The following is a 27,123-nucleotide window of genomic DNA, read 5'->3' on the forward strand; positions in this document are numbered from 1 at the left end:
GCACAAATATACCAACACATAAAAACTTTGAAAATCCCCACACTATCTTTACTTTTGATACATAGGATTTAGAAATGGGCAAAACAAGGAGCGATTATAAAAATGTTTTTCATAATTATGTGTTGCTTAAACTATGCTAGACAGTGGGGTAGGTAGCAGTATAGCATTAAACAGCTTTACAAAAATACATACGATGCTTAAAATGTGCCTATATATTTATGAATGACGATTAAGGAGAAATACCCTAGGTTTAGCAAAATAAAGTACAACATTAAAGTTGATACAACATAAAACAAAGCTTCTTTCATTTGGTTTTTGCCACAAAACACCTCACCTCTTATTCTTTTTTACTGCTCCCACATTAATCATAATTATAATATTAAAATAAGTTTAGCTGAAGTGCTCAAAAGCAATTTTTAAACTGGGTGAGGAAATATAAAAACACAAAATATGCAGCTGCACACTCGAATAACTCTAGGTTTTAGTATTGTTAATCACATTTCTTACATCATATTAATTTATACATGGAAGTACTTTATATCATTAACAATTGAAATGAACTGTTTTATTTTTAATGTATACAACTCTTCTAGACATTACTAAAAACATATGCTAAACTGTTGGCATTTTTTCTTTTTTTAACAAGTTATAACAAACATAGAATATGAATAATACTTCAATTATCAGTCACTAACCATTTCTAAATAATAAACGTATTTTTATTTTTGTGGAAATAAATTCAACAACATAGCTCTTCTTTTAAAAGCATGCTTTCATGATATATAAAAGTGTGTTTTTGAGTTCTATTTTCATTAATGTGTTATTTTAGGAAACCCTTCTGTAATCCAGGGTTCTTTCAGTAACAGTTCAATCCTATAATTCCTGATCCAAATGATTTTTTAAGCTTATCAAAGAGCAACACAATTGTTAAAATTTTATGTTGAAAGTATTCTCCATATCCAAAGTCAAATTTATTTAAACCACTGTCTCATATTGGAAAATTAAACTTTATCACCTTAAACTTGTATAAAGAAAATTTCAATTGACATACTTTAACACACTAACAGGACTTTTTAGCTGACCAAAACACAGAAGCCAATGAAGGTTTTCTTCCAGGAAGTTGGCTCTTTTTAAAAATAAAAGTTAAAAACTTTTAAATTGTAGTCATTCTTTTTATACTTATATCAAAAATGTTTTCTATATTTGTCTTTAAGTTAACAGAATTTTGACCTTACTGCAGCCTAGAAATTACACACCTCAAATATAAAAGACAGCTCTTTAGAACTATCTTAAATACCACTTACACAGACAGTTCTAGAAGCAGTTCTATAAGACGGCAACATTTGGTAGGTATCTAACCACTTCTTCTCTGAAAATTTTTCTGCCTTTGGAAGGTATAAAACTGCAATATAATCTCAGACCCCAACTTTCCTCCTGGAAATGCCCACACGCAGAAAAAAGAGACAGAAGGTTAAGAGATCAAAATTATATACAAATACAAAGCAGAAGAAAGCACAACAACATGTCTTCCTTCCAATAGGATATAGCAAAATAAAAAGATTTTTTAAAATTTTGTTTTGAAAAAGCATTCAAGTGTTTTTATTAGCTCTCCTTCCTTTCATTACTATTACTGCTTCTTTTTTTTTAACACCAGCCTTTGAGGCATGAACCAAGTCTCAAAGTACTTAAATGCCTCTCATAGATACCATTAGATCTTCACTAAACGTCAAACAACAATTAATAGAAAGATAATTTCTCTTTTAGAAAGAATCTGTGCACTTTCAAACTTTAAAACTGGATCTGATAATTTTATCTAAGAAAATTATCTTTAATATTTTAACATATTTGGCATATAATTCAATAAAAAATTAAACTCTTGAATTTTAAAAAACATCATAACATTTTTGTTTTATAACGACATTATTTCTAATAAAACACATGTTGATAGTAAAATTGACTAAATTACTGCAAATAAAACTAATTTTAACCTACAAACCTTCACACTTCTAAGTCAAGGACATTTATTTTACTTTAGCATGACCTTCAAGCACCCTGGTTTAATTTCAGAGAACCTGCAGAAATGAGAAAAGAGTAATTTTAAAGATAAAAATTTCTAACTAGTAAGAAATGTATATTATAATCAATTCCAAAGACCTATCCTATATAATAAAAGCCTAATATGCTAAGTGTCCAGTCCAATTGGTCATTCAACCAATCAAAGCGTATATGCTAATGATGTGCTAAGGCCACTCAATTGCTCACTATGACATGCACTGACCACCAGGGGGAAGACAGTTGATTGGTCGACCAGTCACTATGACGTGCACTGACCAGCAGGGGGCAGATGCTCGACCGGTAGGTTAGCTTGCTGTTGGGGTCCAGCCGATCGGGACTGAGCAAGATGGGTCGGACACGCCCTGGAGCCCTCCTGCAGTCCTTCCCCGGCTGGCCAACCTCCCATGTCCCTCCCTGACCCCAATCATGCACCGGTGGGGTCCCTTGGCCTGGTCTGCACACTCTCGCAATCCGGGACCCCTCAGGGGACATCAGAGAGCCAACTTTGACCCAATGGCAGAACAACCAGTCGCTATGACACACACTGACCACCAGGTGGCAGACGCTCAATGCAGGAGCTGCCCCCTGGTGGTCAGTGCACTTCCACAGGGGGGGAGCACCGCTCAGCCAGAAGCCGGGCTCATGGCTGGCAAGCACAGCGGCGGTGGTGGAGACAGGAAGCAGGCCTGAGCCGTCAGTGACATCCCTAGAGGGCTCCTGGACTGCGAGGGTGCAGGCCGGCTGAGGGACACTCCCCCGCGCCCCCCCACCCCAGTTCATGAATTTTGTGCACTGGGCTTCTAGTACCAAATGTATTTACTATCAAAGTACTCTCAATATCCAGGATCAGTATCTATGCTTATGTTCCTTTTAATCTGTTGTCAAAATAAATACAATCCTAAGGCTTGGGTTTACTCCTAACTTAATAGTTATTACAATTTAAGATTTATCAAAACTCTCAAGCCTGAATTTGACCTTCATGAAGAAGAGCATGCTATATCAAGGATAAGATGATGCCTACATTATATTATTTCTATGCTTTGTGTAACAAGAAGAAATCTAATAGGAAAGTTTGATTCATTAGGTCATTAAATGGTTCCAACTCCCTCAGTGTGAAATTTAAAATTAAAAAAAAAAACTTGTCTCTAAAATAGATCATTAATCCCAACGTGATAATCTTCTGGTTTTGTAAAAGTAACTATAATGTCATCTGTTTTCATGCTCAAAACACTACCATTTTCTATAATGTAGCCAAACAACATTTATTACATTTATTAGTGTAGCATAAAAAAAACTATGCTACACTAACTGAAACTAGTAGTAGGGAGAGAAGGCTACTTAATGAAATACATCCTCAGGAAATCTATCTATCAACAGATCTTTAATCTTGGACTTTTTTTTTTATTGTTTCTTTCTGTTGCAGAATAATAATCACTTAATAAAAAAGAACAGTTCATATTTGTCAGCTAAGATCATTAATAGCATTTAACTTATAAAGATGTATAAATTCACAGTGACTACAGTGTTTCTGCTAATATTTAAACACATCTAAATTATAACCGTATTTCAGCAGAAGCTCCTAATTCCTTCCAAAATCCACAGATATACATCTACTTTCAAAGGGATAATTAAACAGCAATCTTAAACTATGATATGTGTAACCTAATTATCTTGGATAATACATTATCAAAGAAATACAAATATTATTACTTTCTTTTAGATTTTAAATTTATGATAAAAAAAATAGTTTTGTCAGATGACTTATTACTTCGATAACAAACACATTTTTCTTTCATTTCTGGTTTACTGGACATCATAAATCCAGCAGGGACTCATAATTTAAGCATGACTATAGCTAAAATCAGATGGTCAAATTTAGTTAACTACTTTAACATATCGTTCTGAGTACACTCTTAGTATTTACTATCTATAGATATGGGCAATTGTCAATTATCAGTAACAGCATTTTATACTCACCTGAAGCTATGGCTTGTGAGGTATTTAATGACAGCTGGCTTGATGCGAGCTACTCCTCCCTGGCTGTGATTGCCTCTCCCGGTAATCACAGACAGATAGGGCTTGCCACCATTCTGCTTAAATTCTGTTACAAAAGGAATTGGAATAGTTCAAATAATTTAAATTACATTCTCAATAGAAAACAAATGTGAACTACTCAAAACACATGCGAAATTATTTCCATGGGGATTTAGAGATTCATTACTTTAAAAAGCCCAGAACTGATGTTTTTAAATGTAAGTTTTATCTACACTGTTGAAGTATGGAAGCCTGATAGCAATTCATGTGCCTAAAAACTAAAGTGAAACTTTTTCCCTGTGGGGAAGGAGATTTCCTTGTGCTATCAAAATATCTCTCTGAAATAACGATAATTACAATGATACCTAAAAATTATTACACCCCTGGAATTAGACATTGCTTTAAGTGATTTATATTTACTAAGAATCTTCACAACAACCCTATTAGTTAAATGCTCTGAAGCCAGTCAGCTTTGGCCTAATTAGCTGCTCTGCCACTAAGTGACTGAGTGTTGTGACCACAGACGAGTTACTTAGCCTATCAGTGCTTGTTTCCTCATCAGTAAAGAGGGATATAAAGCAAGTACTTTATCAAGTATCACCCTCAGAAATGGCTACAACAAATCCGCTAAATATAACATAGACTGCAGTCTGTTAAAAGATAATTATTAACTTAAGAATTTCTTCCAAATAGGTGACTTTTAAATATTGAGTGAACCTGTGCCTCTTAGAAGACTGCCGCTCCTACTCTGGCAATGACCTTGAGAAAATCAAATATATAAATCCTGAAAGTCAATATAGCTGCAATATAATGAATTTAATAAACACTTGTTCCTCAGTTACAAACAGCACAAGTTTTTACTTTTAGCATAAAATACATATACATACAATAAAAACATTCCATATTCTGCTCATCAAGCTGCCCTAAGACTCCAGCAGATCCACAGCAGATGGTTTTTCAAGTTCCTTGTCTCCAGGGCAATATTTGGCCTGGAATTTTAAGAGGACATGTTTCTCTTGCATTTTTAATTCCTTCTTTGCTTAAGATCTCCATTTCTACTTTAAGCTATATCTAATACTTCAAGCAATGTTTTATTCAAAATTCAACTCTGCTGCATTCTGGCTGTACAAGGGTATTCACTTTGTAAAAAGTTTATATACCATACAATTATTATTTGTGCATTTTTATTTATGGGTGTGATATTACAAATAAAAGTTTGCTTTAAAAAAACTTGAGTCTCACATGAAAACATGCTCAAAGTCACTAATTATCCGAAAGATGCAAATCAAAACGACAATGCGATACCATCTCACACCTGTCAGAATGGCTATCATCAACAAATCAACAAACGACAAGTGTTGGCGAGGATGCGGAGAAAAAGGAACCCTCGTGCACTGCTGGTGGGAATGCAGACTGGTGCAGCCACTGTGGAGAACAGTATGGAGTTTCCTCAAAAAACTGAAAATGGAACTCCCATTTGACCCAGTAATCCCACTCCTGGGAATATATCCTAAGAAACTAGAAACACCAATCAGAAAGGATATATGCACCCCTATGTTCATAGCAGCACTACTTACAATAGCTAAGATTTGGAAACAGCCTAGGTGCCCGTCAGCAGATGACTGGATCAGAAAACTATGGTACATCTACACAATGGAATACTATGCTGCCATAAAAAAGAAGGAATTACTACCATTTATAGGCACCTGGATGGAATTAGAGAACATTATGCTAAGTGAAATAAGCCAGTCAATGAAAGAAAAATACCACATGATCTCACTCATTTGGGGATAATGAAAAACATTATAAACTGATGAACAAAAAGATAGATACAGAGGCAGTAAAGAATCAAACAGACTGTCAAATTACAGCAGTAAGGTTAGGGAGAGGTGGGGGAAATAAGAGATCAACTGAAGGACCTATATGCATGTATATAAGAGTAACCAACGGATGCAAAACATTGGGGGGTGAGGCATGTATGGGAGTGGGGTGGGGGGGGCAATGGTAAGATATGTACACATATAATACCTTAATAAAAATAAAATAAAAAAATAAAAATAAAAATAAAAAAAATAAAATAAAATAAATAAAAAAAAACTTGAGTCTCACCCTGGCTGGTTTTCTCAGTGGTTAGAGCTTTGGCCAGCAGACCAAAGGATCACGGGTTCAATTCCTGGTCAAGAACACACACCTCAATTGCAGGATCAATCCCTGGCCCCCTTCAGGTCATGTGAGGAAGGCAACCAATCGACCTATCTCCCTCTCCCCTCCCCTCCCCTCCCCACACCCCTCTCTCTCTCTCTCTTCCCCCCCCCTCTCTCTCTCTCCCCACCCCGCCCCTTTATCCCTTCCACACTCTGTCTAAAAATCAATGGAAAAATATCGAGAGAGGATTTTAAAAAACAAAACTTGAATCTCTTAACTAATTCACTCTCACCACTCCTTCACTACTTAACTAAGTATAATTTCACTCACCATTCCTTCACTACTTAACTAGCTATAATTCACTCGCCACTCCTTCACTACTGCTCCCCTCATCAGTTAGGGTGGTCATTTATACCAATCCCCCCTTTCAATAGTTCACTTACTGCTCTGAAAACACTGTCTAGTTGAATCACATGCCTCAAATAAAGTAAGTGTTCAAAGGATGTTTGTTGAACAAATGAATGTACTGGTATATGTTCACAAATTTCAGGTTATTCCTGCTGTTTACCACCTTTTAAAAAACTAACTCATTTTTAAGCATATGCTAAATTTCTTTTTTTTTTTTTTTTTTTTTTTGAAAATATATTTTATTGATATTTCACAGAGAGGAAGGAAGAGGGATAGAGAGTTAGAAACATCGATGAGAGAGAAACATCGATCAGCCGCCTCCTGCACACCCCCCACTGGGGATGTGCCCGCAACCAAGGTACATGCCCTTGACCGGAATCGAACCCGGGACCCTTCAGTCCGCAGGCCGACGCTCTATCCACTGAGCCAAACCGGTTTCGGCCATATGCTAAATTTCTTAACAGTATTTCAGTATTATTTCAAAAAGGACCCTTAAAAAAAAAACATAACCACAATGTCACCAATATCTTGCAAAATTAAAAACAGTTCCTTAGTATCATGTTTCTAAAAATATCCCCAGTCACAAAAACTATTTTTACAGGGATTTGTTTGAATCAGGGTTAAAACAAGTCCATACATTGTATTTGGTTGATATATTTCTTAAGGAACTTTTAATCTAAAGGTCCTCTCCCCGCCCCCTTTGCCCGACTGGCTTGACTCAGTGGTTGAGTATAGACTTATGAACCAGGAGGTCACGGTTCGCTCCCAGTCAGGGCACATGCCCGGACTGCGTGCAAGAAGCAGCCGATCAATGATGTTCTGGGACTTTCATCATTGATGTTTCTACCTCTCTCTCCCTCTCCCTTCCTCTCTGAAATAAAAAAATAAAAAATAAAAAAAAAGGTTCTCCCTCCCCTTGTGTTTTTCTTTGAAATTTGTTGGAAAAATTGGATCATTTATCCTAGATTTCCAGTCTGGATTTTACTGACTGTATTTCCATGGTGCCATTTAACACGTTTCTATGATCCCTGTAAATCCCTGTGAAGTAGTTGTGAGATCTAAAGGCTTTATTTGTTTCTGGTTTATTTTGGGACAAAAATACTTGATGGGTGGTGGTGGTGTATATTTCAATCATAAAGACAGAAGGGTCAGATATCTTTTTTTTTTAACCCCCAATTTTGACAATCATTTTTTATGACAAAGCAATTCAGGGCAGAGCCACAGATTTTCCCCTGGACACGTTTCTGTTCAACAATATCACCACCTGGTGGTAACTGCAGTAACTACAGGTCACCACAGGTGGCAGCAAAATGGGCCGTGGCTTCCAGAAAGAGTTTTGTATCTTGGGTCTGACCAAGTAAGTATCTATCAGGTTATACAAGTTATTTAACTCCTTTTTTCTTGTAATTTTTGTACTGCTATAAAATTCACATAATATAAAAATTTCCATTTTAAAATGTACAAATCAGTGATTTTTAGTATATTCTAATGATGTGCAACCATCAACACCATCTAATTCCAGAATATTCCATCTTCTCAAAAAGAAATTCTAGAGCCTTTAGTAGTCACTCCCTATTCCGCCCTTTCCAGCCCTTTTCCTCCTTTCTAGCAATCACTAATGTACTTTCTGCTTCTGTGAATTTGCCTGTTCTGGGAATTTCATCTAAATGGAAATCATATAAATATGTGGCCTTTTGTATCTAGCTTCTTTCATATAGCACAATGTCTACAAGGTTCATCCATTTTGTAGCATGTATCAGTTCTTCATTCCTTTTTATGGCTGAATAATATTCCACTGCATGGATATTACACATTTGTTTGCCCAATCATTAGTTGGTGGACATTTGGGTTGTTTTCACTTTTTGGCTATTATGAACAACCATGTACAAATTTTTGTGTGACTGGACTGTTTTCAATTCTCTAAGAGCAGAACTGCTGGGACATATGGTAATTCTATGTTTAACCTTTGGAGGAATGCCAATCTTTCCATAGTGGTTGCACCATTTAACATTCCCACTAGCAGGAATGCCAACCTTTCCATAGTGGTTGCACCATTTAACATTCCCACTAGCAATATATGAGGGTTGCAATTCTCCACATTCTTACCAACACTTATAAACTTTTAAAATCAGTGTCCTCATCTACAAAATGAGGAATACCTACCCTTTATTCAGTCATTTATTCAAAAGTTTTTTTGAATATTGAAAAGGCTCTATATACAAATGATGAGTCAATAATAATCACTGGCTCAATTCTAGGCCAGAAAGACATTTAATAATTATACAATAAGCTTTTTTACAAATATTGTGATACACAGGGAATACTATGAGAGGTTATAAATGGGGAGCCTAACTTAGTCTTATAGGCCAAGAAATGAAAGTGTAGATAAACATACAGAAAAGAAGAGGCAGGCAAGGAACAGATTATATAGGGTTTGGGGAAGTTATGCTAAATGAAACATGGCAACCTGTACTTTCTTATCACAATGCTAATTATTTATGTAACTATTTGTCCATTATCATCTGCCCTAATAGATGGCAAACTCCATAGACAGAAACTGTGTATCATTTTCACTGCTTTATCCTTGATGCCTAGAATATAGAAAATAATCAAATTGAGTAAATTCATCCTCTAGACAGAATATCTATATATATAAAAAGGCAGTGACCGTAATGACCGAAGGCTCAACTGAACACCAGAAGTCAGTTCTACAGTCAGTGCTGGGTTGCCGAGGGGCTGTGGATCAGGCCCAGAGAGAGAAGTAGGGTCTGATCCGTAGCCTCAGTGGCAGCAGCTGATCAGCCCTTGCATCTCTCTTTCTCTCTGGGCCTCCGTGGGGGCTGCTGATCAGCCCCGCCTCTCTGATCAGGCCCAGAGATAGGCCCGGAGACAATGACTGGCATAAAAACCAACCAATCAGAACCAAATCTGGGTGACCTGTGAGGAGCCAATGGCTGCCTAGGAGGGTGAGCTTTTGAGACTGACTGGCATAGATACCAACCAATCAGAACCAAATGTGGGTGCTGTGGGGAGCCAATGGCTGCCTAGGAGGCGGAGCTTCTGACGCTGACTGGCATAGAAACCAATCAATCGGAACCAAATCTGGGTGGTATGGGGAGCCAATGGCTGCCTAGCTGGCAGAGCTTTTGATGCTGACTGGCATTGAAACCGACCAATCAGAACCAAATCTGGGTGCTATGGGGAGCCAATGGCTGCCTAGGAGGTAGAGCTTCTGATGCTGACCGGCATGGAAACTGACCAATCAGAACCAAATCTGGGTGCTGTGGGGAGCCAATGGCTGCCTAGGAGGTGGAACTTTTGACACTGACTGGCATAGAAATCGACCAATCAGAACCAAGTTGGCCAGCAGAGGAGGGCAGTTGGGGGGTGAGATCAGGCCTGCAGGGGAGGGCAGTTGAGGGCAAGATCTGGCCTGCAGGGGAGGGCCGTTGGGGGCAAGATCACGCAGGCAGGCAGGCAGAGACAGTTAGGGGCAACCAGGCTGGCAGGGGAGGGAAGTTAGGGGTGATCAGGCTGGCAGGTAGAAGCAGTTAGGGGCGATTGGACAGGCAGGCAGGTGAGCAGTTAGGAGCCAGCGGTCCCAGATTGCAAGAGGGATGTCCAACTGCTGGCAGTCGGACATCCCCCAAGGGGTCCCCAATTGAAGAGGGTGCAGGCTGGGATGAGGGAACCCGCCCCACCCCCCACACGAATTTCGTGCACCGGGCCTCTAGTAAACACAGAATGGACACAAATTATAAAACACCGTAAGCAGCCCTGGCCAGCTTGGCTCAATTCCTGGTCAAGGGCATATTGATGTTTCTCTCTCCCTCCTTCCCTCCCTCTCTCCCTCCCCACCATAAGCAACCACCAATATAACTGATTTAGCCAAGGATTATCAATAGATATTAAAATTAGGCGAAATATTGTAGAACAGTTCACAAAGTCACGGAGTATCAATCTTTTATATCAGTCATATTTAATCAAGTATTATTTACCAGTGATATGTGTTGAATTGATAAACCTGTATAAAGTATAGTGTAAAGCTTTCTAAAATATATATAAATCAATTAAGCAGAACAATGCAGCTATAAATGACAAGGGCTATGGAGCCACAAAGTAAGAGCTGAGACTTCACAATAAAAAGGAAGATAAAGAAAAAGCCAAGTTAAGAATTCAAAAATACTATTCTATTGATGAAAGGAGATGACATCTACTATTGAAGTCTGGGGTAACTAAAACAGATTGAATTTTTTTAAGTGCTACCATCTGATCATGAAAAAGAAACAAGAATCTAAACCAACAAGATACTTTAATGTATGTGAACTGCATGATGTTAAATGGGAACATGAAAAAGATCCTCATCCGAAGCCCTGGGAAGAGGCAGAATTTAGATAAGAGGCAGGTATTGACCTGCAGAGACAAAGTGCAAGCAGAAAGGGAAAACCACCATAAGGCAAACACTCAGAAATCCTGCCTTTTGTGAGAATTCTGTAAAAATTCTATCACCTTATTTACTTCTGTATTTTATTAAACATCTATTGAACAACTGACATGTAAGAAATACCTATTAGCTTTAATAAATGTCTATTGAACAAAGATGTATAATATTTCTGAAAGGTCCCACTTTATAAGTCTCAGGATTCCGAGATTACACTGTGCCCTTCCTTTAACAAACACATCAAAGAAATATAAATATTAGTGAAACAGGGAAATAAAAAAGAAACTGTTAGTGGCCATGCCCATAACAATTCTTTCCCAAGAAGGTTCTCTTCAGGAAAGAGCCTATAAATGTGGCACATATATCCTCAGCTTGCACATTCAGACTCTCCTGAATTTGTAATTTATACCAATATGAGCAGAGACATATTTTGAATTGAAAATTTGTCATTTTCACAGTCCTACCTTCAGTTTTCTGCTGTAAAACTGCCATCAAATGTTCTATAGCTTCATCCACATGCAGTCCATGGAGGTCTAAAACATTCTGTGGCAGCAGGGAGGCATTGACTTTCTCAAAGATCTCTATAGCAGCAAGGTGATTAGCTTCCTTCATCTTCTGCTCATGGAGACTACCCTTTAATTACAAACATAGCGCCAGTAAACACTTGTAATCCTTGTTACTTGGTAGGCAATGAGGAAACAAATAGTGGACCAAATAAAAGGTAGAACAAAAAAAGGGAACAGCTCACTGAAAATTGTTTTTAATGCAATGAGCTAATATGTAAGAATGCACCAAAATTTAGGTAAATTTCCGTGTATTAACAAGAGAGTTCTCAAACTAAATCATTTCTAACATATTTTCTGATCCCAAAATCATAGAAAACAGAAACTTAAACACCATCCATCTCAAGAAGGAATCCACTGGTTTATCCTTTGATAATCCCGAGTCTCCTCCCTTTCAACACCAAGTCTCATCCCTTTCAACACCTTGTAATTACCCCTGGAGCCATCTCTCAAGGTTTGCTATTAGGGCTCACAAGGTTATACCAGCTTGATGCCTTTCTCTGCTCAATCACAAAAAAAGTAAGCCATATGGAACCACAAAAATAAAAGGTAAATCACAGCTGGTTTTGCTCAGTGGATAGAGCACTGGCCTGTGGACTGAAGGGTCCCAGGTGCGATTCTGGCCAAGGGCACATGCCCAGGTTGCAGGCTCGATCCCCAGTAGGGGGTGTGCAGGATGCAGCCAATCAATGATTCTCTCTTATTATTGACTAGAGGCCCGATATACGAAATTCGTGCACTCGGGGGGGGGGGGGGGGGGGTGGTGTAGTCGGTCCCTCAGCCCCAGCCTGCGCCCTTTCGCAGTCCGGGAGCACTCAGGGGATGTCCAACTGCCACAGAGGTGGGAGAGGCTCCTGCCACCGCTGTTGTGCTTGCCAGCCGTGAGCCCAGCTTCTGGCTAAGCGCACTGACCACCAGAGGGCAGCTTCTGCATTGAGCGTCTGCCCCCTGGTGGTCAGTCATAGCGACTGGTCATTCCACTGTTGGGTCGATTTGTATATTATCCTTTTATTATATAGGATTTTATTATATAGGATGTTTCTATCTCTCCCTCTCCATTCCTCTCTGAAATCAAAGAAATTTTTAAAAAAAGGTAAATCAAGCAGATTTTTTGTAATGCTTTGCCAAATGAAATTTTACTTCTCTGAAAGATAGTAATGTAACTTTCTTTTTCTGATTATAAAAGTGATACATTACTAAAAATTCAAACATGATTTAAAGCACAAGGCCCCTGTGATCACACCCTGAGATGGCCAATGTTAACATTCTGCTGTCATTGCTCCAGAAGACTTGTATCTGTTTAGAAGTGGTACTGAATGGGGGAATTAACCTAAAAGAAAATACGGACTGTCAGAATAAACTGCAGTTCATGTAAGCTGTGAATGCAATAACAACCACAGAAACTGAGCATTTCAAAGAAGATGGAAAGTCTCAGAACCATACATTTCTTATATATCAAGAAACCTTATGTCACTTATATAATCTACATTCCCCAGAATAACTTAATCTCATCACAATACAAGTATTATCTGCTTCCAGATTATTCAGACATCATAAGTGACAAAGAAAAAAACAATGACCAGTTTTCCTCTCTACCTGCTGGGCATAAAATGTGGCAACGTTTTTCTTCCCCATCCGATAAGCCTCTTTGGCCTTACTGTAGCATTCCATCCTCTTCTGCTGATGCAGGAAAGCCTCTGCCCTGTAGTCGTCGTACTCAGGGTACTCAAAATCCTGGAAGGGTGATTCACTCGGTGTATCTTCAGTCTCCTTCGATTTCTTTGCCTATAAGATGTTATCCAATAAGTACAATACAAAGAAAGTAGAAAATATAGGCTTTACCTTCAGAAAAATATATAGGAAAACTAGGTTCTACTATTTTTCATCTTTCTTCTCACACAAAAAAATCTCCCCAGTGTCTACCTAGTTAGCCATGCACTTATCGACTAATGCAAAATTTTTCAAATTTTAGTTTGTGAACCCATTCAAAGGGTCCAGTCACTGAAAGGAAGAATGGCAGGTAACTCATACTTTTTGTAATGGCATATTTCAATTCAACAAAATAATTCACTTTAAAAAATGAGCATAGGACCTGAAACGACACTTGTCCATACAAACAGCCAACACTATATGAAAAGATGCTCAACTTCACTAGCTATTAGGAAAATGCAACTCAAAACTACAATGAGATACCACCTCACACCTGTTAGATGGCTATTATCAACAAGATAAGTAACAAGTATTGCAGAGGTTGTGGAGAAAAAGGAATTTACAAGGGAACGTAAATGGGTACAAACACTATGGAGGATCCCTCCCTGCCGCCCCCCCCCCCAAAAAAAAAAATAAGAATATGACCCAGAAATCCCTCTTCTGGGTATCTACCCCCCAAAATTTGAAAACATTTATTCATAAAAATATATGTATTCCTATGTTGACTGCAGTATTATTCACAGTAGCCAATACATGGAAACAACCAAAGTGTCCTTTGACAGATGACTGAAGATGTAGTACATAAAAGATGAAATACTGCCAATTTGAGACAACATGGTTGGATATTGAGAATATCGTGCTAAGCAAGGTAAGTCAGAAAAAAAAAATCAAGAACCATATGATTTCACTCATATGGGATATAAAACTAAAAACAACAAATGAACAAACAAAAACTCATACACAGACAATAGGGTGGTGGTTACCAGAGGGAAAGGGGTGGGGAGTAGTAAAGGGTAAAGGGGGTCTCAAATATATGATGACAGGAGATTTCACTTTGGCTGGTAAACCAACAATGCAATATACAGGTGATGTATTATAGAAGTGTAACTTGAAATCTACCTATTTTTGGTAACCAATATCACCCCAATAAATTTTTTTAAAACTAATAAAATAATTTAATTATATTCTTTTTAAAACAGAAGGGCATGTGGAGTGACCATGCCTGGTAGGCAGTAAAAATCATAAGTGGGCTTATAGGAGCAATTTTTAATCAGCTGGCCCCCAACAAGCTGCTATGGTAGTGTTGACTTTCCTAATAAGCTTTTGGAAAATGGTATTTCAAGTAAATGCTATCCAGAATAGACCTTATATTTAAAGAAGTAAAAGTAACTCTAAGTTAAAACACAAGGTAATGGAAATAATAATTATGCAAATTTGCCTTAATGCTTGCCACCAAACAGAAAATTCCATTTTTCTGAAGAAAATTCTTATACAGTACACATCCAGATGTCTCTAAAATATCAAAGTCAATATTTAAAAACAGCACAATATTGTGACTTCTATATCCAATTTGGCTTTCATTTATTTACCCACTCTCCAAAATATTATTTGCAAGCAGAAATCTGATGTTCCTTAGCATGTAATTGGAGTGGGGAGGTTAGGGGAGGGGTTTAATCACTATGATTGAGTTGATTTTCTTAAAAGCTTAAAAGAATCCCAAGTATTGGGTGCCATACATTTTATGAACACTGAAAAGCAAAATCCCCCCCCCCCAAAGAAATATAAACTTCAATTTCTTTTTTTAAAAACAAATCATGGAGAGAAACCAAAATGGCGACCTAGGTAAACACCTAAACTACTGCCTCGCACAACAATTTCAAAACTACAACTAAAAGACAAAACAGACATCATCCAGAACCACAGGAAGGCTGGCTGAGTGGAAATTCTACAACTAGAAGGAAAGAGAAAAGCACACTGAGACTCAGAGGAGCTGCAGGAGGCAGAGGTACTGAGACACGCGAGCAGAGAGGGCAGGCAACTCAGTAGGCGGCTGGTTTTCTCAAGCGGGAGGGAGACAAAAGCTCCCGACTGCACTGAACTCCAGTTCCGGGCGAGACTCTGGGGACCCAGACTCATTCGGGGAGAAACTGGACTGTCTGGCAGCAGGCAGAACCAGAGGGCGGCTTTCTCTAAGAGGTGCTTGCAGCGATTACCACGGGACACTGAGACACAGGGACCTATTAGGGCAGGGCTGACGGGAAACCAATGCTGTCTGCTTCACCCTGAGACTCCACCCCATCCAAGCTGAGCACAGAGGCTTTTGCAGGTCTTGTCTTATAAGGGCAGGGGTGGGCAAACTTTTTGACTCGAGGGCCACAATGGGTTCTTAAACTGGACCGGAGGGCCGGAACAAAAGCATGGATGGAGTGTTTGTGTGAACTAATATAAATTCAAAGTAAAGGATCGGAGGGGAGAGCAAGAGAACCCTCCGCTCTTTCCGCTCTGCGGGCCGGACAGAACAGCCGAACGGGCCGGATCCGTCCCGCGGGCCGTAGTTTGCCCACAGCTGCATAAGGGTGTCTTCAGCACGGAAGTACTCCCAGCGTAGACACAGCTGATCCTCACAGCCAACTGGCCTGGAGGTCAAGTCCTCCCAGTGATACCAACAACAATCAAGGCTTAACTACAACAAGACTGTGCACACAGCCCACAAAGGGGTGCACCAAGAGTGTCCACCTCAGGTAACTTGGGAGGCTGAGCTACTGGGCCCTATAGGATACCTAGCACACAAAGCCACTCTATCAACTCAGGGAAGCACCAAAATGTGGAGACAAAGAAACAGGTCACAAATGAAAGAAATGGAGGAAAGCAAACGACTGGATATAGAGTTCAAAACCACGGTTATAAGGTTTTTCAAGAATTTTCTAGAAAAGGCCGATAAATTTAGTGAGACCCTCGAGGATATGAAAAAAGACCAACTTGAAATTAAGCATACACTGACTGAAATTGAAAGTATTATACAGAGATCTAAGAGCAGACTAGAGGATTGCAAGAATCAAGTCAAAGATTTGAAATACAAAGAAGCAAAAAACACCCAACCAGAAAAGCAAAAAGAATCCAAAAATATGAAGATAGTGTAAGGAACCTCTGGGACAACTTCAAGCATACCAACATCAGAATTATGGGGGTGCCAGAAGAAGACAGAGAGCAAGATACTGAAAACCTATTTGAAGAAATAATGACAGAAAACTTCTCCCACCTGGTGAAAGAAATAGACTTAAAAGTCCAGGAAGCGCAGAGAACCCCAAACAAAAGGAATCCAAAGAGGTCCACACCAAGACACATCATAATTGAAATGCCAAGAGCAAAAGACAAAGAGAGAATATTAAAAGCAGCAAGAGAGCCTAAACCGGTTTGACTCAATGGATAGAGCGTTGGCCTGTGGACTGAAGGGTCCCAGGTTCGGTTCCTGTCAAGGGCATGTACCTTGGTTGCGGGCACATCCCCAGTGGGAGGTGTGCAGGAGGCAGCTGATCGATGTTTCTCTCTCATCGATGTTTCTAGCTCTCTATCCCTCTCCCTTCCTCTCTGTAAAATATCAATAAAATATATTTTTTTTAAAAAAAAGGCAACAAGAGAAAAACAGTTAGTTTACCTACAAGGGAGCACCCATACGACTGTCAGCTGATTTCTCAACAGAAACTATGCAGGCCAGATGGGAGTGGCAAGAAATATTCAAAGTGATGAATAGCAAGAACCTACAACCAAGATTACTCTACCCCAGTGGTCGGCAAACTGTGGCTCTGTTGACTAATGAGTGCCGACCACTGGCCTAGACTCTCGAATCCAATAATTACAGGCTGTTGTTGTTCCTTGTGATTAAGCCCCTATCCAGTGGTAGGCCAAACCCATTAGTCAACAGAGCGGCAAACCGAGGCTCTACCCAGCAAAGCTATTATTCAGAATTGAAGGGCAGATAAAGAGCTTCACAGATAAGAAAAAGCTAAAGGAGTTCATCACCACCAAACCAGTATTATATGAAATGCTGAAAGGTATTCTTTAAGAAGAGGAAGAAGAAAAAGTTAAAGATAAAAATTATGAACAACAAATACATATCTATCAACAAGTGAATCTAAAAATCAAGTGAATAAAAAAATCTGATGAACAGAATAAACTGGTGAATAGAATCAGGGGCACAGAAAGGGAGTGGACTGACAATTCTCAGGGGGGAAAGGAGTGTGGGGGTGCGGGAAGAGACTGGACAAAAATTGTACACCTATGGATCAGGACAGTGGGGGGGGGGGGTAAAGGCAGAGGGTGGGGTGGGAACCGGGTGGAAGGGCGCTATGGGGGAAAAAAGAGGAACAATTGTAATAGTCTGAACAATAAAGATTTATTAAATTAAAAAAATAAAAAATAAAAACAAATCATGTTTTTCTGATATAATTAATTGAAAAGAAATCAGTTAGTTTAATTGTTAAATTTCCAAAAGCTAAAAACTGACATTAAATTAGAAATATTATGAAGGATTATAATTATAATGTACTCTATAAGACGATCTTTAATAAATGCCAAGTAAGGATTTTATGTAATAAAATTTTATATTAATATTATAAAACATTATATGTATTATGCAATATATATCACTAATTGATAAGAATAATTTTTCAAACTTTCTGCCTGTGAATGGAATTCAGAAGCCAAGAAAGGTTGAGAAAAAACCTTTGATAGTTGGTTGTATAATTTTTCACGCATTACATTTTGCTTACTTAGCCCCAAGAATTCTAGAGGCTTGAAAGAGTTATAGAAAATAAATTTAAAAAGAGAGAGAAGAATAAAATAAAGGTATCATCATATTCTAATTCATTACCAGGGTCAAAAATCTATAAATATGCAGTCAATTTATTTTTGTAACAAATGTTCAGTTTATTTTACAAAAGAGCACAAGGCTCTCTCTGGCATAGAATATTCATAGGACCTACATCCTATGTCACACTTGCCAATACTTAATCACAAGCTGGTTACAGATTAATGTTTAAATATTCTATGAGTGTATGGCTGGCATCTCTGATAAAATCAAAAATTTTGCAGGGAGGGGATAATAAAAACACTTTCTATGACTTTTGAAAGCCCAGAGTGACAAACACTATGAACATAAATATTTCATAGCATTAGTTGGTGTTCATACTAAAAAATGCAAATCACATTTGCTTCTCTGGGAAGAGACCCTTCATTTCTTATTTTTTAAAGGAAAAAAACTGCTATTAACAGGAGCCAAGTGAAATTGAAATATATGCTTCCTAGGAATTCACCTAATTAGTGTCACTTACTCTGTTGAAAACATGATATACTATAATACCAAAACCATTTCCTATGGTAACAAGCCCATAAATTTTATTAAAGGCTAAAGGGGAAAACAGTAGAATTAATAAAACACAGCTGTAAATTTTTAATTCCTTGAAAACAGATAAACCAAAACATAACTGGTACCATGATACTTCCCTTTAGTATATGTGGTCCCTTAGGGTCCTGGGATATCAAAGACACACTATTCTCACAAATGTAAGAAGGTTTTTATCAGTGTTGTGATACCTAACTACATTTTGTGACAAAGACTAAGAATAATCTCCCAAGTAACTTAAAGTTTCCATTTTAGCCAACATTTACATAACACAAAATCTCCTTTTCTGATTCCAACATTTCCCAATCATCTCCAACTTTGAGCAATACACCTTCTTCCCATCACCATAATGATCCATAGTGCCATAATGATCCATGGTGCCTTGCTCTCTTGTCAGGAAAGGCTACCTTCATTCCCAGTTTGGCCTGGAAGGCCTCATCGTCATCTTATACACTCTTTGCACCTTATAGTACGCTGCACCCGTCTATCTATGATGAACTCAAGACACCAGGGGTATCACTTGGTTCTTGCCCCATGTACAGCATTAACAGATCACACGAGTATCAAAATTAGCTACGTCCTATATATCAACTAAGTGATGGTGAAATATTAAAAGTAAAAATGGAGCACACAAGTTATCCCTGAGTGGTCTTATGAATAAGTAAGAATAGTGGGATACAAAAGGTCTGTAAAAGAAAGAAAAAAAAAAAAAACTAAATCTAATACATACAAGATTAATATACAAAATCAATTCTATTTCTATGCACTTATACAATCCAAAAATAAAATTAAGAAAACAATCCCATTTATAATAGCATCAAAGAGAATAAAATAAAGAAATTAGAAAAAATAGCTTTTCATATTTGAAGGTAAAAAAAAATATTTTAAAATAAATTTAACAAAAGATATGCAAAACTTAATACTCAAAACTACAATATCCTGTTGAATGAATTAAGAAGGCCTAAATAAATGGAAAGATACTCCATGTTCAAAGATTGGAACACAATATTGTTAGGATGGCAATACACCTCAAATTGATCTACAGACTCAACACAATCCCCATAAAAATTCCAGCTAGCTTCTTTGTAAAAACTGGCAAGCTGATCCTAAAATTCACATGGAAATGCAAGTGGACCAGAACAGCCAAAACAATCTTGAAAAAAGAATATAGTTGGAAACTTAACTTCCTAATTTTCAAAATCAAGACAGTATGTTACTGACAACAATGATATACAGATCAATGGAATCAAATTGAGGGTCTAGCAAAAAACTTGCAGACGATTCACTTTCAACGAGAGTGATGAGAAAATTCATTGGGAAAAAACAGTCTTTGCAACAAGTGATTCTATGACAAATGGATATGAACATGCAAAACAATGAACATGGACCCCTACTTCATGCCATGTACAAAAATTAACTCAAAATAGATCAAAGACCTAAACGTAATGCACACTAAAACTATAAGACTCTTAGAAAAAAATAGGTGTAAATCTTCATAACACCAAAAGTATAAGCAACAAAAGAAAAAAGATGATTATGCATCATCAAAATTTAAAGAACACCATCAGAGGGAGAAACCAAGATGGCGGCATAGGTAAACACTTGAACTGCTGCCTCACACAACAATTTCAAAACTATCAAAACTACAACTAAAAGACAAAACAGACATCATCCAGAACCACAGGAAGGCTGGCTGAGTGGAAATTCTACAACTAGAAGGAAAGAGGAAAGCACACTGAGACCCAGAGGAGCTGTGGAAGTAAAGACAGAGCTCCCCTCCACCCGGTTCCCACCCCACCCTTTATGTTCACAGTGTTTGTGGCTGTCTTTTTCAAGCGGGAGGGAGACAAAAGCTCCCGACTGCTCTGAACTCCAGTTCCAGGCGAGACTCTGGGGACCCAGACTCATACGGGGAGAAACTGGACTGTCTGGCAGCAGGCAAAACTCAAGGGCAGTTTTCTCTCAGAGGTGCTTGCAGCAATTCCTGGATTACCGCAGGACACTGAGACCCAGGGGCCTCTTAGGGCAGGGCTGATGGGAAGCCATTGCTGTTTGCTCCGCCCTGACTCTGCCCCATCCAAGCTGAGTGCAGAGGCTTTTGCATATGAATGGCCTGGTCCTTTGAATTCTAAACTTACCTAACAAACTGCAGCTGAGTCAGAAAGATACAGATCATCCAAAAGAAGGCCCAAGGCCCCACAGCAGCTTGCATTGCTTCACAGCTGGGCCTCATCTGGGCACCTCCAAAACCCAAACAAAGAAGTGGAATCTGCAGATCTCTCGGTAGCTCCTGCTGGGTGGCCTAAGGCAGAGGCTAAATTAGCACCTCTTTGGAGATCCAAGAACCAGTGTACCCAGGGGTCACAGTAGGACCATCCAGATCACAACTCCTCAGATCCATAAGAGACACACTCAGGGGGCAGACTCAGTGAGCACCAAAGCCCCACTGAAGCAAGTCTTGTCTCATAAGGGTGTCTCTAGCACAGAAGTTCTCCCAGCGTAGACACAGCTGATCCTCACAGCCAATTGGCCTGGAGGTCAAGTCCTCCCAGTGATACCAACAACAATCAAGGCTTAACTACCACAAGAATGTGCACACAGCCCACAAAGGGGTGCACCAAGAGTGTCCACCTCAGGTAACTGGGGAGGCTGAGCTACTGGGCCCTATAGGACACCTAGCACACAAAGCCACTCTATCAACTCAGGGAAGCAGCCAAAATGCGAAGACAAAGAAACAGGTCACAAATGAAAGAAATGGAGGAAAGCAAACGACTATATACAGTTCAAAATCACAGTTATAATGTTTTTCAAGAATTTTCTAGAAAAGGCCAATAAATTTAGCAAGACCCTCAAGGATATGAAAAAGGACCAACTAGAAATTAAGCATACACTGACTGAAATAAAGAATAATATACAGAGATCCAACAGTGGACTAGAGGATCGCAAGAATCAAGTCAAAGATTTGAAATACAAAGAAGCAAAAAACACCCAACCAGAAAAGCAAAAAGAATCCAAAAATATGAAGATAGTGTAAGGAGCCTCTGGGACAACTTCAAGTGTACCAACATCAGAATTATGGGGGTGCCAGAAGAAGACAGAGAGCAACATACTGAAAACCTATTTGAAGAAATAATGACAGAAAACTTCTCCCACCTGGTGAAAGAAATAGACTTAAAAGTCCAGGAAGCGCAGAGAACCCCAAACAAAAGGAATCCAAAGAGGACCACACCACGACACATCATAATTAAAATGCCAAGAGCAAAAGACAAAGAGAGAATATTAAAAGCAGCAAGAGAAAAACAGTTACCTACAAGGGAGCACCCATATGACTGTCTTCTGATTTCTCAACAGAAACTATGCAGGCCAGACGTGAGTGGCAAGAAATATTCAAAGTGATGAACAGCAAGAACCTACAACCAAGATTACCCTACCCAGCAAAGCTATCATTCAGAACTGAAGGGCAGATAAAGAGCTTCACAGATAAGAAAAAGCTAAATGAGTTCATCACCACCAAACCAGTATTTTTTTTTATTTCTTTATTGATTAAGGTATCACATATTTGTCCTCATCCCCCCATTCCCATCCTAAACCCCTCCCCACGCATGCCCCCACCCCCCTGTTGTCTGTGACCACTGGTTAGGCTTACATGCATGCATACAAGTCCTTTGGTTGATCTCTCCCCCTTACCCCCACCCTCCCCTACCTTCCCTCTGAGGTTTGACAGTCTGATCGATGCTTCCCTGTCTCCGGGTCTGTTTTTGTTCATCAGTTTATGTTGTTCATTATTTCCCCCAGATGAGTGAGATCATGTGACACTAGAAATACACTTATAAGAACCGAAAATGAGACAAGCAGTATTATATGAAATGCTGAAAGGTGGTGAAGAAGAAGAGGAGGAGGAGGAGGAAGAGGAGGAGGAGGAGGAAGAAGGTAAAGATAAAAATTATGAACAACAAATACATATCTATCAACAAGTGAATCTAAAAATCAAGTGAATAAAAAATCTGATGAACAGAATAAACTGGTGAATATAATAGAATCAGGGGCATAGAAAGGGAGTGGACTGACAATTCTCGGGGGGAAAGGGGTGCGGGGGGTGCGGGAAGAGACTGGACAAAAATCTTACACCTATGGATGAGGACAGTGGGAGGGGGGAGGATAAGGGCAGAGGGTGGGGTGGGAACCGGGTGGAGTGGAGCTATGGGGGAAGAAAGAGGAACAATTGTAATAATCTGAACAATAAAGATTTATTAAAATAAACAAATAAATAACACCATCAAAAAAGTGAAAAGACAACCCTCAGAATGGGAGAAAATTCTGCAAATTACATGGCTGATAAGGAACTTGAAATCTAATATGAAGAACTCCTCAAAAAAAAAAAAATTTCTAATGGAAAAAGGATAAGAACAAGACATTTTTTAAGAAGAAACACAAATGGCCAATAAGCACATGAAGAGATGTTCAACATCACCAGTCATCAGGGAAATCAAAATCTCGAGAAATCACTTCTGTGTTAACCCTATCTTTTATTCCCTGAATTCTGATTCTTTGGCATCTAGGGCCCTGCTAACCCTTGGAGAAACAGCTCCCAACCCCCAACCCCCAACCCTGGGGTTAACAAATAACTCACCTGCTGGTGCAACTTACATATGCAAACCAACCAATCTAGAATCCATATTGCAACCACTCCCTTTTGGGTTTTGGAGTCCTCATCCTCTGGACCACCATCAACATACCCTAGTCACCCAGGCCAAGTACCAGAAAACTAGGGATGGTTCCTATGCCCCAAAGCCTACAGAAATTATTCAAACTAGCCAATCCTAAGCCTGCTTACCTTGCCTCACCCATTCCTTCCCACAGAAACTACAAAAAAGCCTCTTGCCCATATTTCCTCCCCCACTCCCTCTGGCTCCTGACCAACCTGGTTCTTCCCATATGGCCCTGGATGGTGGGCCATACCTCCTGTTGCTAGAGATCTGTGCATGTAATAAACTTCCTTCATGCCATCTCCATGTGTTAGTGTCTTACCAGGTACCCTTAAAACAACTTCGCATCCACTAGGATGGCTATAATCAAAAAGACTGACAATAATAAGTTAACAGAGAGAATGTGGAGAAATTGCAACCCTCATACACAGCCAGTGGGAATGTAAAATAGCCACTTTGGGGAAAAGTTTAGCAATTTCTCAAATGGTTAAATATCTCTGCCCACATAGTTACAGCCTAAGACCCATCTATATTACAATCCCACTGCTGTTCAATTAAGCCTCATACTCTATTGTGTAGTCTACACAGAAAAAGTTACAGAAATTCAAGTGCTAGTGGTACACAATGACAATGACTTTGAAGGAAAAATCATAATCAGCTATAAATTCATTACTTTGAGTAAACAGACATTCTAAACCAAATATGGTATCAGTGGTTAAATTTCCAATCTAGTCAAAACGGTGCACCAAATGAAAGATCAGACAGAGGCCGAAAAACCAGGACTACAGGCTTTGTTTGAGGAGAAGGACCTGCCGGGCTGTCTCGCAAGGGGAGAACTGCAACACGTGCAGAGGTGAACACGCCTTCTGAGGGGGAAGGAATGGGGGCTTAGTGTACTCAGCATGCGCTGATTGGTGGCTTAATGTATGGCCCATATAAGGTGCATAGTTAGTCACGCAGGTACTTAGGGACAAGGGCTTAGGGTATTTGGCAGGTGCTGATTGGTGGTTCAATGTATAGTCTATATAAGGTGCCTGGTTAGGTACTCAGGTATGTCCAGGCCGCAGGTTCAGGTTACGTCATACTCCACCCACCAGTTGGGGGAAGGGAGGATCTATCAAAATTATCTCAATAAAACAATAATATTTTCAAATACATTTATCATTATAATAAAAAATAAGCAATTCTATACCTTTTTCTCCTTAGACTTCTGTGCAGTATAAGAAGTGGCATTCTCATTTTGGTGAACAAACTCTTGTGCTACAACTGTTTTTACAGGGTCTCCTTCAAGAACACAGTTTAAAAATTGCACTGTGTGTTCTAATGAATAGCTGTAGAGAGTTTAAGTACAAATATAATGTCAATAGATAAAAATAAAAGTTATGTGAAAACATTAACATAAGCAATCCTTTAAACATTTCAGAAAAAGATAGTAAATGCCCATCATGCATCTCAAAGACTCAAGAATGACAGAGGGAAACTACCAAGTATAGGCTCTCAAAAACTGTTTTAGAAAATGAATACTAGCCCGACCAGCGTGGCTCAGTGGTTGAGCATCAACCTATAAACCAGGAGGTCATAGTTCATGGTTCGATTCCTGGTCAAGGCACATGCCCAGGTTGCCAGCTCAATTCCCAGTGGGGGCCATGCAAGAGGCAGCCAATCAATGATTCTCTCTCATTGTTGATGTGTCTATCTCTCCCTCTCTCTCTCTCTCTCTGAAATCAATAAAAATATATTTTTTAAAAATGAATACTAAAAGAACATATTGATAATTCATTTTCTGATCTTTTATTCTAGTTAGATTGTACATAACAAATCTTTCATCTTATCACTTAATACTTCTTAAATCCCTTATTGGATTTACACATGGTTCAGTATCCTTCAAATATCAAATACAGACAATAGATCTTTAAACTGATATTCTTATTGTGTTGAATTTCACTTTTTACTTACACAATAGGGTTTTAGTCAAAGAAATCTAAGCAGGGATACAGAAAAGAAGAAGTGAAACACTATCCTACCTCTCACCCCTACATTTCTTAGGCATGTTTTCATGGTGGTATTATATTATCTGTAGTAAGAAATTCTAGAAATTGACAAACATCTGAAATTCTCATGTTCTAATATCTGAAGAAACTCATTCCAAAGCAAATTATAAATGATTTTATACTGCTCATTATTTCAGATTATTTACACCTCTGATTTTTCCAATGGCCAGATAGTCAAGAACTGAAGCACTAAGAAATATTTTTGAAATGTGATAACTAGTTATCTAAAATAATGTGATTATTTTCCTATTCTTCAATTTATTAAAGACAACCCATGAAGGAGCATCATTTGGAACCACCAATTCCACTTTAGATTTCTCTCAACTTGCTGTCTCAGACATGCTCAACACACAGGAGCTTTTAGGGCCTGGAAGCTACCAGCAATTATCTACATCCTAACTAGTCCTTAAAATCACCCAGCTTACCCACTCATGGGGCTGGAAGCCAGTGTCCACTACTGATGTTGCTTGAAGGGTTCAACCCTAGAAAATTACACCTCAGGTATATACTGCAGTAACTGAACCAACCGACCCTTTTTATTGACTTCAGAGAAAGAGGAAGACAAGGAGAGAAGCATCAATATGAGAAACATTAATTGGTTGCCTCCCGTACCAGCCCCAACCAGGGATGGAACCCACAATCTGACTAGGAATCGAATCTGCAACGTAAGTATGTGCCCTGACCAAGAATCAAACCTTCTGGTATATGGGACGACACTCCAGCCAACTGAGCCACCTGGCCAGAGCAAGAAAATATTTTTTATAAAATGAGTGTAGAACAGACTTCCTAAAAAAGACATAAAACTCAGAAACAATAAAATAATTTTCTGATAAAACATTAGAATTAAAACATGTATATGACCAAAGTGACTATATTGGGTAAGTATTACAGCAGGAAAAATAATTATAATCTACGTTAACAGACAAAAATTACTATAAATAATATATAAAGAGCTCTTGCAAATCTAGAAAAAAATTACAGGCCCTGGCCAGGTAACTCAGTTGGTTAGAGTGTTGTTCCAATATGCTAAAGTTGTGGGTTCAATCCTTGGTCAGGGCACATACAAGAATCAATGAAGGCATAAAGAAGTAAAACAAAAACCAATGTTTCGCTCTCTCAAATCAATAAATAAAAAATTTAAAAATAGAAAGAAATACAAACAACTAAAAGAAAAACAGACAAAAAGAAAGCAAGCAATTAGTAGAATAGGAAATGAAAGAAATTACTCAATCTTACTAATAATCAGGAAAACAAATATTTAAACAATATTTTTCCCATCAGATTGGCAAAAATTTTAAAGATTATTATTATCAAGGTGGGTTACACTATCAGTACATATAACTAATGCAGAAAGCCTATATCAAAGAAAATTTGGCATTAACTATAAACATTTTAAATGCACACACTCTCAACCAGTAATTTCACTTTTAGGAACTAGTTTACAAAAGCATTCACCAATGTACACAAAAATATATGTTGTTCAAGGATGCTCAGTGCAGCAACATGGTTTCCAATTTTCTCATAGTCAAAAAGTCCATAATAGGAGCATGTATAAATTACAATAATTTAAGAAATCACTTTATGAATACTATGGAATATTCTGTAGACT

At 38.6% G+C, this 27,123-nt stretch overlaps 1 protein-coding gene across 1 annotated transcript in view; it reads right to left on the reverse strand.

Moving 5' to 3' along the window:
• Window positions 1-729: 729 nt before the first annotated feature.
• The window catches only part of N4BP2 (NEDD4 binding protein 2), a 90,803-nt gene continuing 64,409 nt past the window's right edge, over window positions 730-27,123 (reverse strand). Inside the window, exons 15-20 of the mRNA XM_080656473.1 lie at window positions 24,656-24,794; window positions 13,243-13,431; window positions 11,548-11,716; window positions 4,033-4,156; window positions 1,997-2,072; window positions 730-1,434 (exon numbers count right to left, since the gene is read on the reverse strand). Coding sequence (XP_080512599.1) covers window positions 2,027-2,072; window positions 4,033-4,156; window positions 11,548-11,716; window positions 13,243-13,431; window positions 24,656-24,794 — 667 coding nt within the window. The 3' untranslated portion in view covers window positions 730-1,434; window positions 1,997-2,026. The remainder of the gene's footprint in view (window positions 1,435-1,996; window positions 2,073-4,032; window positions 4,157-11,547; window positions 11,717-13,242; window positions 13,432-24,655; window positions 24,795-27,123) is intronic.

The sequence above is a fragment of the Plecotus auritus genome, assembly GCF_963455305.1.
Source record: "Plecotus auritus genome assembly, chromosome: 1".
In the NCBI taxonomy this organism is placed as follows: Eukaryota; Metazoa; Chordata; class Mammalia; order Chiroptera; family Vespertilionidae; genus Plecotus; species Plecotus auritus.